General features: G+C 39.7%; 1 protein-coding gene across 5 annotated transcripts in view; it reads right to left on the reverse strand.

The window, feature by feature from the left end:
• The window catches only part of TRPC3 (transient receptor potential cation channel subfamily C member 3), a 70,328-nt gene that overhangs the window by 42,747 nt on the left and 9,879 nt on the right, over positions 1-17,702 (reverse strand). For all 5 annotated transcript variants that reach the window (XM_032462806.1, XM_032462815.1, XM_032462811.1 and 2 more), the window contains exons 2-3: positions 6,574-7,345; positions 422-610 (exon numbers count right to left, since the gene is read on the reverse strand). In XM_032462806.1, the coding sequence (XP_032318697.1) occupies positions 422-610; positions 6,574-7,345 (961 nt within the window). The remainder of the gene's footprint in view (positions 1-421; positions 611-6,573; positions 7,346-17,702) is intronic.

A 17,702-nucleotide genomic window follows, 5' to 3' on the forward strand; every position in this document is an offset into this window, starting at 1 on the left:
AGAGTGTATGTAACAGTGCCTTACAAAAATGTATACAACTAACAGATTTTATCATCATTAATCACATTGTAACAAATAGTTTATAAAGTTCTTTTGCATATCCTAATCCATTGAAATTCCATCCAAACCCTGAGATAGATAAGAGGTATTAGCCTCCTTGTATATGAGGAAAATGAAATTTTTAAAAGTTTTATGTCTTATCCAAGATCCCACAATGGGTAAAAAGTGGAAAGGATTAGAAGCTAGCTATTTGACTTAAAACTTTACCATGATACTTCACTTAATCTCTTTCATGAAGGAAAAAAAATCTTCTTATCAATAACATCTATTTTTATTATTCAAAAAACCTTCCTGGAATTATGGCATAGTTGATATTACATGTTTATTGCAATATAGAGCTGGATGAAAGCAGGTGACTAACCTTTTTGACTTCATACTTAATGGCAAGTTTGACACGACTCAGAGAAGCTTTATGCCTGTGCATCTCCAGAGGCTCTGCCGATTCCAGATCTCCATTCAGAATGGCTTCTACCTCTTCCGAGTCTCGGCAAAGATCCAGCACACCCACTACGAAGTCTTTGCATTGCATGGAGAGCTTCCGATAGTCATTCTAAAAACAAGAGGTTTGGAGTTTAATACAAAGAAGTAGCTTTAATGCAACGGAAAGAGTTTCAGAGTTTTGTGAATTAGGAGAAGGTGTCCCTTTCTCCTGGTAGGAAGCTGCAGCCCGCAGGTGGCTGGCTGCAAGGTTTGTTGAGTTAGATACAGACTGGGTTTGGCCCTACCCACCCCTTTAGCCAGGACCTTCTGCAACCTGCCCAACCATACGAGACAGTTCCGAAAATGGTGTGCACCTGAGTCGCTGGTTTATATTAAGGGATGTTGGCTAAATGCTAATGCTGAGAGACCAAAGGATGGAAAAGAGTTGTATCTTAATCAGATAACAGTTTTCTTAAAGTCAAAACAAAACCATTTCTATAATGAAAATTCTTTAAATGAGAATTTTTCTAAAGTGGCAATTTGACATAAAAGATTGACTAGACATGAAAATAACCTGTCCAGTTTATTTTCCCCTGCCTTGGTGGAGTCGTTGTTTCTCAAATTGTGGTCCTCAGAACAGCAGCATCAGTAGCAACTGGACGTGTGTTAGAAACGTAAATTTTCAGACCTCATTCCAGATGTTCAGATTAGAAACTGAGGATGGGGCCAAGCAATGTGTGTTAGCACACTTTCCAGGTGTTTCTGATACACATTTATGTTTGAGAATGACGGTTTACAGAGAATGCAAGAAGATGGACAGGGACCAACATAGAGGGTATTTTTCTTTGTTTGTCTGAAGGGCACATTATCATGTCCTGCAGGAATGGAAGGAGAGAAGTGTCTGATTCTATGTAATTGAATTCTCAAGGGTTGCAGAATATCAATACCTGAGAGAAAAAATTTCAAGCCACTGGAACTAACACCTTGCTAAAAATAATCTGTGAATCTTTAATTTCATTAGCATATTTATATAGTGCCATGGACTGGTATAAGGAAGGCAGCTGTCAGCATTCCCTGTTACCTTCTGAATGGAGCTCTATTTGTAGCCCACTGGTTCCAGTCAAGATGTCAATGACCATCTCTTGGGAAAGTGTCTTAGTTTTGCAACCCCCAGCTCCACTTGTATGGCTTTCACTAAAACTCTATCTCATTAAGAAAATTAATCAGACAATAATCTAATTTGGTACACATGAGAAAAATGGAATTCCTCGTTCCGACATGTCCTAAGATACTATATACGTCTAATAACTGAATAATATTCAGCACAGCAGAATTTCTGGGCTTCCAAAACTCATACTTTAAAAAAGACATGAAGAATTCCCATTTTCCCCCTTAAATAATTAATTAATTTGATTTGATGGGCAAAAATCACATCACCAACTAAAATAAACAAGAAGAGGAGAGACTGTTTAAAGGCTATGCAAACTCGAATAGTTTCCATTTCAGATATCGGAAATTCAGATAAAGAACAGTTGCAGTTAATCCTTTTCCCCTCATAAGGGAACAGATAAAATGAATAAAAATTTCAGTCTCTGGTTTCCATTCAAGTTGGTACCATGCAACTGATAAAATTAATAAAATGTTCAGCCTCCGGCTTCTATGCAGAGTGTCAGTTAAATATCCATCTGCCTTCCATTCCTGAAAGACTAATGAAATATTTTATTATAGCACCCAGAAGAAGTATTAAATCCATGTCTGTTTCCATATAAAGCTCCCCTTTTAATACAATTTTTTAAGATGAAACTTCCTCATGTTACTCTTCAGTTCAGACTGTTCTGTAAGATTTGGTACAACATAGGATGGCAATTTCTCCACTGATCAGAAATAAAAGAGACTATTTTCTATTCTTGAAGAAAATTTAGGAACCACTTCTGCAGTAATACCTAATTAACTCATTATCTTTATTTATTTTTTTTTTTAGTTTTTTTGAGGGGAGGTAATTTTATTTATTTATTTATTTATTTATTTATTCATTCATTTATAGTGGAGGTACCAGGGACTGAACCCAGGACCTAGTGCATGCTAAGCACTCACTCTACCATTTAAGCTGTGCCCTCCCCCTATAACTCATTATCTTTAAAAATTGTAATGTGCAAATTGTCCGATCTTAAAGCTTCATAGTTTTTTTCACATCCACTGAAAGATAAGTCAAGAAGCAAAAAACTGGTAACCAAGATAAAAGGAAAACATTTTGTTTTCCTAACAATTTAAATATTTCCTGCTGGAAGAAGTCTGTCGCTCAAGTACAGAAAATAATCAGAGCTGGAGGTAATGGCGATTTCCTTCATTGCAGTTAGGGGGTACTGTTTCGCCGATATATGCAGAGCTCCCAGGGAAAGATGGAGAGCTCCACTAAAGACAGCCTTTCCTCAGTTGCAAAAGGAACAATCTAAAGTCTGCATTGCATCCTGAGCTGACTCAGTTAGCTCTACCACGAGGTCTTGTCTCATGGTACTTCACAACTCAGACCAGTTTGTCTGGTCTGAATTTGCTAATCATTTCTCTTAACTTAGTTTTCCTTCATTAGTCTCATCGTGCCACTCTTCCATTACCATGGTTCTCCATGAAGTTACCAGGTGGATCTGCTGCCCAGTTGGCAGAGCAGAAACTTAGAGGATCTGCTCCAGCCGGAGGAAGAACAGGAAAGCCTGGGTCTCATCACAAGGTTTCAGCACACTTACTTTACTGTGTATCATTTTAATCATTGTTCTAATCTCTTTTCATCCTTAACAGGAAAATTGAAATTCAACTCTAAGCAGTCTTAGTTCTGTCAGATCCTCTCCTTAGTAACAAAAGAGACAAGATAGTGCAGCAGTTAAAAGCATAAAGCTGAAACCAGATTGCCTAGGTTCAAATACTGCTTCTACCACTTAGGAGCTGTGTGATCTTGTGGAAGTAACTTAGCCTCTCTGATGAGAATAAGCCTATCTAATATTGCTACCATAAGGATTACATGCTTTGAGTGTGCTTGGTACACATCAAATACTATAGAAGTGCTTCAGTTGTTACCAGGCTCAGTATGTCAGAATAGGTAGGACTGGGACCCAAGGCACCCAAATCTAGGCTTAGCAGATGGGACTTTGACTACAGCCTTCATTTTCCCATTTGTAAAATGAGAAGTCTGCAAAGCTAAACGATTCCTAGAGTATCTCCTCACTATAAAATGCTATCTTGCTTCTGGAATATATTTATTTTCTTCTTCCTTACAGCCCCACTGTGATATAAGTTGAAATTGGTTTTTTTTTTTAATTTAAAGAGAGGAAAACTGAGGCATAGGGAAGACAAATGGCTTTTTATTTTTTATTTTTTTTGCAAAAAAGTGCATCATTGATTCAGAATTAGGAAATTTTACTCTGTGTTCTTGTAGTTTAATGAATGACCAGTTTCCTTGCCACTGACATTTGGAGGATTAGACCTGGAGTCCATCCTGTCCAATATTCTGCTTCTCAGAATAGCTTCAGACAGCATTTGCACATCAAAAAATATTTCTTTAATAACCTGTCACCAAGCTGTCCTCCATTAATCTATCTAAATCTATATTCTAGAATGTTCATCTCTGGGGGTAATGACCTTCATATGTTTTCAGCACCATGCTTCCTATACTCTTCAAGGAAATTTGAAAACTGCATGGTGGCTAAGAACCTTCCCCGAAGCACCTAAGCGATGGCAATTTGAGAGGTGAGATACTGGATCTTACAGGCCATGGATAAGATAAAACAGGTATATGTGTCTGAAAAGGGGAAAAAAAAGTCATGCCTTTTTCACTAGGGAACGCATGATCTGTTTCTTCATTTCAAGGCTAGGACTTTGAGCTCAAAGTCTCAGTGGAAAGAATAGAGGGAACACCATGGAATAGGGCAAATGACGTGACCTGCCTGCCTCAGAAATAAGCTTCACTTCCTGCCCTTTCAGAACTACACATCTCTGGGTCTTGCTGTGAAAGCACTATTTTCTCTGTCTGTCTAAAGCCCTGACAGATGGACGTGAGTGTGGGATGAGAGGACCGAGAGGTGAAAGGAAGGCAGATAAGAAAAAAATAACAAGGACAGGTAAGAATGGGAATGAAAAGGAACACTCAGGCAGGGGACAGAGACCTGTAGTCCTTAGAGACCGTAACTTTCGAAGAATGGTCTGTATTTTGGCTCAGAGGTGGTTATGCTACACAAATGCTTTCCGTATAATTCAGAAAAGGGAGCTGTGAGATTTAAGTAATTTTTGCATATCCTTAGATATTGGGCAGCTTTATGGATGTCTTCTTAAACTCAGTTGTGTTTTCTCCTCTATTTGCCTCTTCATTTTTGCAATAGTTTCCTACCTTTAAAAGGTTATCAGAGGTGACTCTGTATCAGGATAGAGGAGAGTCTAAGTATTATCAATGTGGATTTAGCCAACTTCAGGGGAAAAGTATGAATAACAGATTTTCTTCACATTGCTTCCCTAAGATGACTTCTCTGGGCAGAACTGCACACATCACCATCTTTCATGAATTATTAAAACATAATGTAGGGAAATAGTCCCTTTTGTTAGACTCTCTTTTATAGACTTTCAATATATAGCAAGCAAAATGCATAAAAACAAGGTCTGAGTAACACTTGGAATAGTGAATTAACAAATTCAGAATTATACTTTTTATTACTATGTCAAAATAAAATGACACTTCAGCTTTTACCTGAATGCTTTCCTATTCTCTCTAAACAGAATTTGAACTTTTAAATTTGCTCTACCTGAGTTCTGTCAAAAAAATAATAATAATAATTCATTTTAGGTCCAAAGAAGAAAATCTTTTCAAATACCACACAATTAATTTCTTCAGAAGGGGTAGATATAGGTGATATTTATTTCCTTCTTTATATTTTCCACATTTTCCAAAATTTTTATAATAAATATATATAGCTTTTGTATCAGAAAAAAACTTAATAAAATTATACTAAGGCCAGATCTCCACTAGGACAAGATGAAGGTTGATGAATATCTAGGGAATTTGGTATGTATAGAAGGGGAAAAAAAAAAAACCCACAAAACTTTCCTACCATGTTCTTTCAACCCCATTACTTGAATTATATTGCTATTTGCATTTGTGTAACTCTCATTTAAGTATGAAAAATTGTACTACAATCTGAAAAACAGAATAATCATTCTGTCTGTGGTCTGACAGTAAACTAAAAAGATTAACTCAACATTCAGAGAATAATTCTAGGAATTGATGTCTACGATCATCTTCTTAGGTGGATAAAAACTGAGAAACAGTCTGACTTTCACCAGCACTAGAAATCTCCTTTTGCCTCAGATTTAGTAGGTAGAACCATCCAAAATGCATGGCAGGATGTAGCAACTGAATAAAAATTAAAATTTTCTACCATTAATGTATAATTTTTATAAAAATAAGTAACAGTACTTGACTGGAGATGATGTTCAGAAAAAGCTTTACTCATTTAAAAAAAAAACTGTTAAAGCAAAGTTGTCCTTATATTTCTGGGTTGACCTGATGTCTATGGCTCACCATTCTGAATATTGTAGATTTTATTTGTGGATTTCAGGGAGGGCAATTTTTGTCGTATTAACAAAATGACTTTAGTCACTCATTTAGTATTTTATATTAGCTGCTTGACTTTCAATCTAAAGGGATATACAAATGTTTAGATCAATAAGCAGTGCATGCAAAACTAATGCAACTTCTGTGCTGGGTGCCACGATATAACTAACCACAAAAGAGGAATAATCTGGAAGGGAGAAGATCACACCAAATCCTTCCTTTAACAAAAGGGAAGTCTCACGTTCTACTTAACACTTATCCAGAGCACCGAGTAGCACTATAATTATGGCTCTCTGATCCAGTATATAACCATTCCCAAAAAGAATTTACCACAGCTGAGAGGGGAAGATCATCACATCATTTCTGAATGACGCTCCCAACTCCTCCTGATTTAAAATCCAGTGGGCAAAACTAATTTGGGAGCAAACTACGGAAGGCACCGGGCAGCAGTGGGGAAGTGGATGAGCGCGCAGGGCAGCCGGGTGGAGGGCGCAACTTACCTTGAACTCCTTCTCTATGTTGGCCAGCTTGGCCAGCTCGTTGCTGAGCTCCAGGGCGGTGAGCACCGGGTCCTCGCTGGACAAGGACAGATACGCCGGGCTGGCCAGCCCCTTGTAGGCATTGATCCTTGAGCGCGAGTGGCTGAAGGAGTCGTGCCTCTGCTTCTCGGTGCAGTCCCCGCATTTGCAGAAGTAGTCGTGCGGCCGCTCGATCCTGGCGCCCTTCATCAGCAGCATGTGCACCACCTCGTACTTCTGGCAGTGCGCCGCCAGGATGATGGGGGTGATGTCTGGGGAGAAGCGCGTGCCGTCCTCGTCGTAGGCGTAGAAGTCGTCGTCCTGCAGCTCCTGCTCACAGGGGCTCAGGGTCAGGCGCTTGCTGGCCGCGAAGCCGGGGTGGTTGAGAATGGCCTCCACGATGCGCACATAGCCCTTGCTGATGGCGAGCAGCAGGGCGTCGCCGATGCGCGCCAGGTTCTCCTTCTTGAGCAACAGCTCTGTCACCTCCAGGTGCTCGTTGCCCACCGCCAGCTGCAGCGCGTTCTGGCCCATGTAGTCCACGCAGTTGACGTTCAGCGTCTTGGACTCCTCCAGCATCTTGCGCACCACGGGGATGTTGCCATACTCCGCGGCGTCCAGGAAGCGCTCCTCCTCTGCAGTGAGGCTGGTGCCCCGGTCGTTGAACATGAAGGCCGGGCCCCGGACAGCCTGGCGCCGGCCCTTCTCGCGCATCACCGTCTTGCGCCTCAGGGATGGGCTTTCCTCCATGGACCTAATCAGCAGCAACGAACAAAAATGACTGTAGAATATTAAGGCATATTGCTTCCTCCACATTATCAGGCTATTTCTGGAGCAACCACAGCACCCATCGCAGATCTGTGGCTCGTGGACAGCCGGGTCAGTTACTCATCACTCGCCTGAAATTTATACCTGTACTTAACACGGCTGCTTGAACCCAGAGAGAAGCGGGAAGCCCTTCAGAACAAGAGTTCTTGTTCAATAGAAAGTGACTTTCACAAGGGATAATAATAGAAACAACTTCCAGACACCAACGTCTCCGTTGTGACACTCATCGTACCTTGTGGAAATAACCTTTCTTCTACTCTAAGAAGTCTTGAAAACAGGGGCTAGCAGATACCTGACACCAAAGCACTAAGCTTGAAGGCTGAAGAAGTTAAATTTTTCAAGAATTAGGTCAGAACAATCCTCTCAAGTCATTGCATGTTTTTAACTACATAAAACCACTCACACACATACACACACACACCAGTATTTAGGCAGAGTATTATCTCAGGTTTGTCATCTTTTTCACTTGAGGGTATCCTCCTCCCAGCCCCCTTACGAAAAACTTACAAGATTCAGTTTTTCAATGACACAGACAAGATTTAGCAATTATAAAATCAGAGTATCTAGATTTATTTTCTTGGAAGTAATTGGGAATAATTTATATTCTTGGAAATAATATTTATATTCTTGGAAATGAATAATTGTATCTAGATTTATATTCTTGGAAATAATTATATTCTTGGAAATAATTGGCTTTTGTTATAAGAGTTGTTTAATTACCAATATTATATAATTGCCTCTTTGTACTAAAAGAAGATGGTATGATTTATGGTTTAAAAAGCACTAGTATTACTTTGTGAATAAAGCAACTGTACATCCAGAATAGTGTACACTGAAATCCTAACACCAACCATGTTAGCTGAGATTTAGCTGCATTATGAAAGTCATGTCATTAATTGATGTGTACAGCAATTTGAGTTCACATTTTAATTTCTGTGATGCTGGGTAAATAATTTCATTTCCCTGGGCCTCCTTATCCCAAGTGTAAAATGGAAATTTATAAAGGGCTCCAGATTTTCCTTGTGAGCTCATGAATAAAAAGCTTTTTTAAAATTCTGAGTCTCTGAAAAATGATGCTAGATAAACAATATAATTTTTAATAGATTATTTTTATTATTTCAGTGGTTATTATTATAAGTACACATCTGCATCTTTACCCAGTTCTAACATTCTTGCTGACTGAAATGCTTAAGATAACTTCCCTTAAAAAAATGTGATTTTTGGTTTTTGCATGAGTTAAACCAAAGGTACCAGTTAAGCTCTTTTCACATTACTGACTTTTGAATAAGAACAAATAAAAGTTACAAATTGAAAGTGAAAGGCTGGGGTGGGGAGAGCTTTCCTTCTATAATATATATTCCAGAAATAACTTCTACCATTGACAGAAGGATATTCACATAGTCAGGGGTTCAAAACTAACTAGAGAGGACACTGGCCTCCCCGGGGGTCTGGGCGTGGACAGTAGGGACATCTCTAGCAGGAGGACTCAGAGGTGGTTACCAGTGCCCACTCAGTTCTCAGCCCTGTGGGCCCCAAACTAAGAGAGAAGCACTGAAGCCACAGGCAGAGGTCTCCCAGATAGAGACCAAGGCATGGCCAGCAAACCTACAGGGGTCAGGAAACCAAAGAAGTCCTCACACAAGCTTGTTAACTTGTCCAAGGACAGGGAGTGCTGTGACTAGCCCCCATTCTAACTGCTCAACTAGTGTAGGTGATCAACTTTTAAAAATTAAATTTAGTATTCATACATACACACACATTTCTATGAATACATAGCCATACATATATGTACAGATACACATGTATATGTAGAAATTTCTAGAAAGCAATATAAGAAGCTTTTCATTGTATTTGTACTTGGGGCTCTGGGGAGTGAGACTGAGGAGTCACAGAGGAAGGAGATTTTTACTTTTCACTTATACCCTTTTATACATTTTGAATAGTTTTAACCATAGTTTGAGTATTTTTATTAAAAAATAAAATCATCTTTAAATTTTAAAAAATTGTAATCCCTTAGCTGACAAAAATTTTTAAAAATATAGGTACATATTGGCAACCATTACATCATAATCTTTCTGAAGCTAAACAAAGGCCATGTGTCTTGACTATTATTAATAGGTGTGGTGTGTAGAGTTGTGTGCAGAGTGAAGTGTGTAAAGTGTGTGCTGTGTGTGGGAGACTAGGAGGTGCAAGGTTGGGTGGAAGCATGTGTTGTGTGCGTGTCTTTGTTGGTATAATGACGATTTTTAGGTAAACAAGAACTGGGAAATAGTATTCACTGGACTGTATAGAAGAGAACTTTGTTTTAAGACCGAACGCTGTGACAAGAGTTTTTAAAAAATCTTTAAAATATTCTTATTATAATAAGTGAGTACTCACTTGTTATATAAGTAGCTTAATTGCTACTAAGCTGCACATTGGTACTGTTCAATTGGGTATAATTTCCATATGATGAATTTTGTGCTTAACCACTGATGATATACTGACATTATCTATAAGTAGAGAATATATATGCAGAATATACATATCTGCAGAATTCCAATGAATCTCAGATGAGTTATCTTTGGGGAAATAAACTCATTATTAAAGTGTCACATCTTAATGGAATAGGGATTTTTATCTAAGATTGCTACGTACAAAGAAAATCACTTATAAAAACATCACCTTTTCCTCCAAAAGAATGTGATCTCAAAATATTAGAAAATTACTCTTTCCTGAATTTCTTCTTTGCATTTTTTAGTATTTTAAAGTTTTTTCTTAGAATTTCTTCTTCTTTTGGAAACTATACCTTCATTTTGTGTATTCAAGCTGAAATGTGGGATTAGTACTATACAACGCAAGTCACATGAGTCATTTTGATTTTGTCTTGAAAAGATTCTAACACTGAGTTAAGTGTAAAGTCAGATTTCTTAATTAGAACAAATTATACTGCTATTTCAGAATAAAAGCATTGACCATGCTGCTTGTCTTCATGGTGAATCCACATAAGAAGAGTCTTTTTTTTAAAATTTTCCTTACAGTATCAAGATAAACTTCATTAATCTGGACTGATAAAATGGTATGAGTCACATTCAATTCATCCACAATGCATAAACATGGCCTAAATCTCAGCTGGTCTTGACAATGCATCTCTTCCAACATGAGAAATAAGGAAGGAGTGAGGGTGAATGGGAAAGGATGCTCAACTTTAATGATGCTAAAACTAAAATCATTTTGCCAGATCTTTTCTTACCTGTAGATCCCCATCCAATGAGTCAACTCATTCAGAACTGCAAGGGTACTTTAGGTAGAGCCTTCTTCCTGGTAAAAGCATTGGAATACCACTGACCTAAATCAATTGCTCTACAAGTGCCATGTGCAATCTCCTTCATGGCTGATATGGATGGCCGGTAGTATCTGACTGCTATGGACTGAACTGTGTCCATGCACAAATCCATATGTTGAAGCTCTAACACCCAATATAGTAGATGGAGATGGGGCCTTTGGGAAGTAATTGGGGTTAGATGAGGTTATAAGGGTAGAGCCCTTATGATGGAATCAGTGCCCTTGTAAGAAGAGAAAGCAGAGAGAAGGCAACTGTCTGCAAGCCAGGGACCGAGCGTTCACTAGAACCTGATGATGCTGGCACCTTGATCTCCAACTTCTAGCTTCCAGAACTGTGAGAAAATATGTTTTCGTTGTTTAAGCCACCCAGTCTGTGGTCCTTTGTTATGACAGCCCGAGCTGAGTAAGACACTGAACACACATCTTAAGGCAAAGAAAAATTTTTTCATGCTTTATGAAACAAACTTTGGGTTCTCAGTACTTATCCAAACACTTAAGCAGATAAAAAGAAATATTTTAGTGTACCCGGAGGCAATCCTTTTGCTCCATTCTATTCAGAGGCAGAAATACAAGCAACACTCCTCAGTTTTCATAACTTTGCCATCAACTCCTCTGACTTCTAACAGTGTTTCTCTAAGCGTAACTTGAGGACCACCTGCCTCAAGATCACTTGGAGTACCTGTTAAAAATCCAGATTTCTGGGCTCCATTCTAGATGAACTAAATCAGAATCTCTCAGGGATGGGGCCCTGGAATATGTATTTTGAATGAGCATCCTTTGCAATTCCTATGCACGCTGAAGGCTGAGCATCTCCCATATAAAAGCAATGGACATATCCTGGGTCAATGAGCCCAAATTAGTAGGCCTTTAGACACTTGTCACACTGGCCCTGCCAAAAGCAAAGTTGGAATAATGGGTTTGAGCAGTGTTGGCTAGAGGACAAGCAGCCTTACCTTCGTTTAGGTTTTCCATGCTTTATTACCACTTCAAATCTCATCTCCAGGAGGCTACTTCCCCGAATCACAGTTAATAAGAAGCCTGCAAAATGCCTTCACTAGTGACCATTTAATGTCACGCCCTTTCTTTTATCAAGGATTGATATTTTTAAAGGGTTACTATGTTTCTTTCAAAACTGCTTTTAAAGGATTAAAGAAGTGTTTCCATTATAGCATCTCTTGTACCTTTTATGAGGATTCAAGTGCTAACATCATCCTAGAATTGTGTATCAAGAAGACTGTCTCTCCAGATGAGTTTGCTTCCCTTGATCTAACAATATGAACTATTTAACCCTCACCTTTTTTTGTGGCCCAGGGTATCCAGGAATTTGGCTTAGATCTAAAAATGCTCAACTACCATCACTAGTCTATCCCAGATTTCTGGCACAGTCTTTCCCCTCCTCCTAAGTAATTTCTCACATAGATTTTAAATCAGTTATCCTATATTCCATGTGTCTTAAGCCTATTTTATGGTTTCTAAATTCTTTTTTTTTAATAGAGTATGAATAAATTGCCCCTTCTATGTCCACCACTGCCCACATTCCTGGACGGTACAGTCATGCTTTACTTGTCATTACCCAATGCTCCCTAGGGAGTACATGCTCAATAAATGTCCAACTGAGTTCCCAAATCTTCTCCCGGGCCTCATCCTGTCACTTGACTTCAGGTCCCACATGTACAACTATCTGCCCTCTGGTCACTCTGAAATGTCCCAACTCACATTCTCCCTTAAATCAGCACTCCCTACATTCCCCCCAAACCCCGCAACACTTGTATCTCAGGCTAGTTATTCAGGCTCAGCAATTTCAAGGTCATCTGTGACTCACTGTCTTGACCCTGTCAGTCACAAGGTTCTGAAGCTTCTCCTTTGGAATGTTTCCTATACTGGACCACCTTCCTTCCAATTCTTATTGTCAACACTCTCCCCCAGATCTTTAACACATCGTGGCAGGGTTATTACAACAGCTTTCCAGCAGAGATGGCACAAGAGGAGGCAACCAAACTTTACTGCGTACCTGGTATATATGTACGTTTTTCATGCACTATCATATTTAATTCTCATAACACTGCTATGAAGCAAGTATTATTTTCTGTTTCAGAAACAAGAAAAGTGAACTCAAAGGACAGAGCCCAAGGAGACCCACATAGTACAATTCAGAACTGGGATTCAACCCAGGGGCTGTCTGACTCCTATTCTTTCCAGGGCTTCCTGCTGCTCCAGATTTGCTACCCAACGGCCATCCCCAGCAGCCTGTGCTTCTTCAACTCTGCTTTTACTGTCACACTTCTCTTAAAAGCAAAACAGTACTAGGCTCCTCCAGCTGATTTCCAAGGATGTTGGCAGCCTGCCCCACCCTTCCTGACCAACCTTCTTTTCCTTGCTCCTCAGATTCACTCTTCACTGCCCTATAAACATATTATTCTGCTTATTTCTGTACTATCAAGGGTATTCCTACGCTATCAAGGATATTTTTTTGAAAAGTTAGCAACATGCTTTTCTCTTTTGCCTTTCCAAATACGAGATCTTGGCCCTGGTTAACTCAGTACATCTTGCAGCCTCAGGGGTGAGGAATGCTGTATAGAGTTGGGTAGGTGTGTTAAGGGGGAAAATGGAGGAGATAAATTTTAGAGGAGGAGCATAAAGAGAAAGATCAAGGTAATTTTCAGCTTTTTGCAAGAAAAATGGGATTTTTGCAAGCAGAATTTGGGAAAAGGGGAATTGTCTTGAGGAAGAATTTATTTCTCTACTTCTGAAGCACCCTGATCGCTGAGCTCCCTCATCCACAGACAGGGTAGCTCTCCCACTTTTGACAGCAGTGCCGTCATGCCTCCCATCCTGTGAGAAGAAAGAAACAACAGAAGGGAAGTAAAAGTCAAGATGTGAATCCAATAAGGTGAGGAACACTGAGGGGGGATTCTTGGCCCACTTGCTTGATTTGTAGATCTGAAGCAGCCCAGCCTGGTTAAGCAGGGAATGGTATGGGCTTTCTCAAGCCATCCTCTGCTCTCATGTAGTGTGAACCCTGCCCTGAGAGCCAGGGAGCCTGCACCAGAACTAGAGATGACCACTGGTGCTGTGAGCTGGAGAGAGGATGTTGCAGGCACCCAGCTCCGTAGCTTGTGGGAACTGAGCTGAAACTAAATATGCCAGGGGGCACGTCTGGGTGACAAAGGCAAGTCAGCCAAGATCAAGCTATTGCCATTAACAAGCAAACCCACATAGGCAATGCATATTGCCCAGAGGCCAGAATTGTTAAGAGAACATCACCCTTCCCCCCCCCACCCTCAGGGGACACATATGCTCTCCTCCCCCAATGCCCCAATGTTACAGAGAAGAGCAGGGGAAGGGGCAGCTTTCCAAGAGCCCAAGCCATTTTATCCAAATGAAAAAGTATTTCTTAAAAAGAAAATTTACTTTATAGTATCAGGCTAAGATCAGTGAAATTGACCTCATAGCATCTCTCTAGAGTGAAATGGGAGTGGACATGCAAACCATAAAGAGACTCTGACCCCTTTTAGAGATTGGGGGGAAGAATCAGCAAGCAAAGTCCCTTAGACACCAGCTTGCCGCACAGGGAGACACTGTCCTAGTTGACCAAATCCCTGCGATAATGTAGGGCAACCTTCCTTCCCTATTAACTCACATAATTACTTAATTGCTTAATTAACTTAATTGCTTAATTTATTGATTGCTTAATTCCCTTGTTGAATGAGAACAACTGTCTGTTTAGCAAGCAAAAAATAAAGCAGATTTAAAAAAAAAACTAATTTAAATCACAGATTGAACACTGGTCGATTATTTTCTCTCCTCGTCAGTGGGCAGGAGGTTCAGGAGAAAGACCAGTTCAGGAGCTTGCTGCCCATCCAAGCTTTTCTGGCTTCTTGACCCTGCTACACCTGCCTCTGGGATGGTCCTTTTTGTTTTCATCCCTGGGCATACCCTTATTCTGGCCCTTCACCAATGCAAATCCTCCCTACTTTCTGTGGTCCACCTTACGTTACACCTCTGTAAACAAGGCAGAGCTTCACAGGTCATAACTAGAAGACCAGCAGGGTTCTGTTCATTCTGAAATATTGTCTTTTGACCCCTTCTGAAACCACTCCTGACTACTTCAGCCTAAGCTTTTGTAATATTGCATCCGCCCATAAATCTATACATTTCTCCCCCCCCCCGCTCCTTGATTTTTGTCTCCTTGACTATTGTCTCCTGTGATATCCATGCCCTTTAAATTTGATTGAGGATAAATGTTCCATGCTTCCTATCTTAATTTTTATACTTCTTAGCTAGTGCCTAATATAGTTCAAAAATACTTGTCAATTGATGCTAATCTACAAAGTGACTCAGTCAGAATGTTAACTTCCTTAAGGTCACTGAAAGGTAGACAATCAGAAAATGAGAGCTCAGAGGTTCTCTCCAAGGGTCTCTCTACTTTACCATGCTGTTGCTAGGGAATAAAAAAAAAATGAATAACAAGTTGCAAGTCAAAATAGCATTATTAAAATATATGCTTAGCTTATATGTTGGAATATTTTGGTTCTCTTAAAAACACTAAAATGGCTCTTTGGATTGAATCACAAGCTGTTTAAAAGTCAGCAACAAATGAACATTATTAAAGAAGTCACCTCAAATCTTTTATTTAAATGAGGTGAAGAATTAAACAGCTACTCAATTCATCTAGCAAGCAAGCAAAACACCACCACCGTAGATGTGAGTCAAAGCAATGAGAATAACACCCAAATTGTTTTGTCTAATCAGTTTACCACGCTGAAGAAAGTGAACGTGCCCACCGGCTAGGATCCAGTCTGCCCTTCTGTGAAGGGCAAGAAAGCAGAAGGTAAGGAGTGAGAAAAGCACAGAGGAGGGGGAAGAGGTGTGTGAGAGCAACCACCATGATAGTTACCATATCGGGGCTGGTGATAATTGGAAGTTTAATGAAGGTGGGAAGCAGCAGGCACTGACAAAGAACAAGAAAGTCAGAGATGATAAGTCAAAAAATAGACAAACCCCACAGTTCCCCTGGCAAACAGGCACCTGTCAGTCAAAGCGGCTGCCTCTGGAGACATCCGATAGCTACCCGCTATGCCTACGTGTGAGTGCGCTTGGAGAGAGCAAAGGGCTTCTTACAAACAGCCTCAACAATGTCATCAAAACCACACATTTCGAAAATCCCTTAATCTGTGTATTTGTGGAGGAGAAGTACAGTGGGGGGACACTCAGAATGTCAGGAGTCCCTAAGCGCACCAGCGTGCAAGTTAGAGAAAGGTGGTCCAATCAGCTCGACTGTCTAGTGTAGCGGGGACGTCCCACACGGCCTGCCGCGAGCCTGCATCTACCGACACCGCGCGCTGCTCAGCAACACATTGTCATGGCAGCAGCCAAACCAGCAAGATAAGGCGCTCCATTTTAGAAACAGGAAGGCATCATTTTCATGTCTAAAGATTCCCATATGAGAAAAAAATTAAAATGTAGCGATTCCAGCACCCACAAGTCTAGAGAGAGATTTGGGTCTCCACAGTAATTAATTCCCTGAGAGTTTCTGATGGCCAGTGTTATATTCAGAATTCTCCATGTATCATTTTAATAAATCTATTAGACAGTTGCTAATTTTGGTATCTGCCCTAATGACTAAGTCGAAGACAAGAAGCTGTTGTTGGAGGGAAGCTCCGGTCCCCGTTCTCTGTCGCTTTCCCTGTCACCCCTCACACGAAAGCGCAGCCAGACCCTTCAGCATTAAGGCCAGAAAAGCAAAAGAGCCATGTAACAGTGTGTTGCTCCCTCTAGAAGTCCACCGAGAGCAGAGGTGAGCACCCCTAACCATTGATGGCATGAGTTCTTGACGAATATGCCCCAAAAGGCATTGAAGCAAATGTCTTCTAGAACGTAGATGTTTCTGTTTCCAGGAACTGCATTTTGTGTGTAACACCACTGAACTGACTGTTGTATTGCTTTGTAATTGTCTGCTTGCGTGCCTGTTTCCTCAACAATACTGTAACATACATAAGAGCAGAAGCTGTCTCTTTGTATCTCTGTATGCCTGGCTTTTAGTACATGACTGATGAAGATTCATCTGTTGGAGGCACAGATGCATGTGTCCTTAAACTGTTAAGACTGAAGACCTAGGGAACAGACACTTTTCCTCTTCAGATTAATGAATACCCTTGGTCACATATAATGTGTGGAAGTAGTGATGGAGGGGAACTGGGAGTAATGTCATGAATACTTTAATATAAATTAATTATCAGAAATTAAAGTAATGTAAACAATCATTCTTCTTTTGAAGCAGATTTATGCTTAATCACATTCATCGATTCTTAGTTACACCATGCAAAGAAATCGATGAATCTTAACATCTCTTGACTTTGGTCTTACATAAAGTTACGTTTTATCAGGAAAATCTGAGGGCAAACAGAGGATAAATCATAGAATTAATACGCTTTTTACAAGCTATTTACAAACCAAAAACAGACTCATGGACGTAGTAAACAAACTATGGTTACCAAAAGGGATAGGGTGAAAAGGGATAAATTTGGGGTTGGGGATTAACAGGCACACATTACCATATATAAAATAGATAAACAACAAGGACCTATTCCATAGCACAAGGAACTATATTAAATTTTTTGTAATAACATATAATGGAAAAGAATCTGAAGAGAAAAATATATATGTATGTATATGTACAACCGAATCACTTTACTTTATACCTAAAACTAACATTGTAAATCAACTTCACTTTAATAAAAATTTTAAAATAAGCTTTTATAATAATAATTAAGCTTATCTTCAAAAAGAAAATCATTTATTAAACAATATTTTCTACAACTAATTTCTATTATTCCAGGAAGATTAGAGACAATGACATTACAAGTGAAATACAAATTCAGTCTATAACTGAACAAGAACTGAGACAAATGAACTCAATAATAAAATCAAAAACCTCTACTGACCCAAGATAAGTTCAC

This window comes from Camelus ferus, chromosome 2, assembly GCF_009834535.1.
Source record: "Camelus ferus isolate YT-003-E chromosome 2, BCGSAC_Cfer_1.0, whole genome shotgun sequence".
NCBI lineage: Eukaryota > Metazoa > Chordata > Mammalia > Artiodactyla > Camelidae > Camelus > Camelus ferus.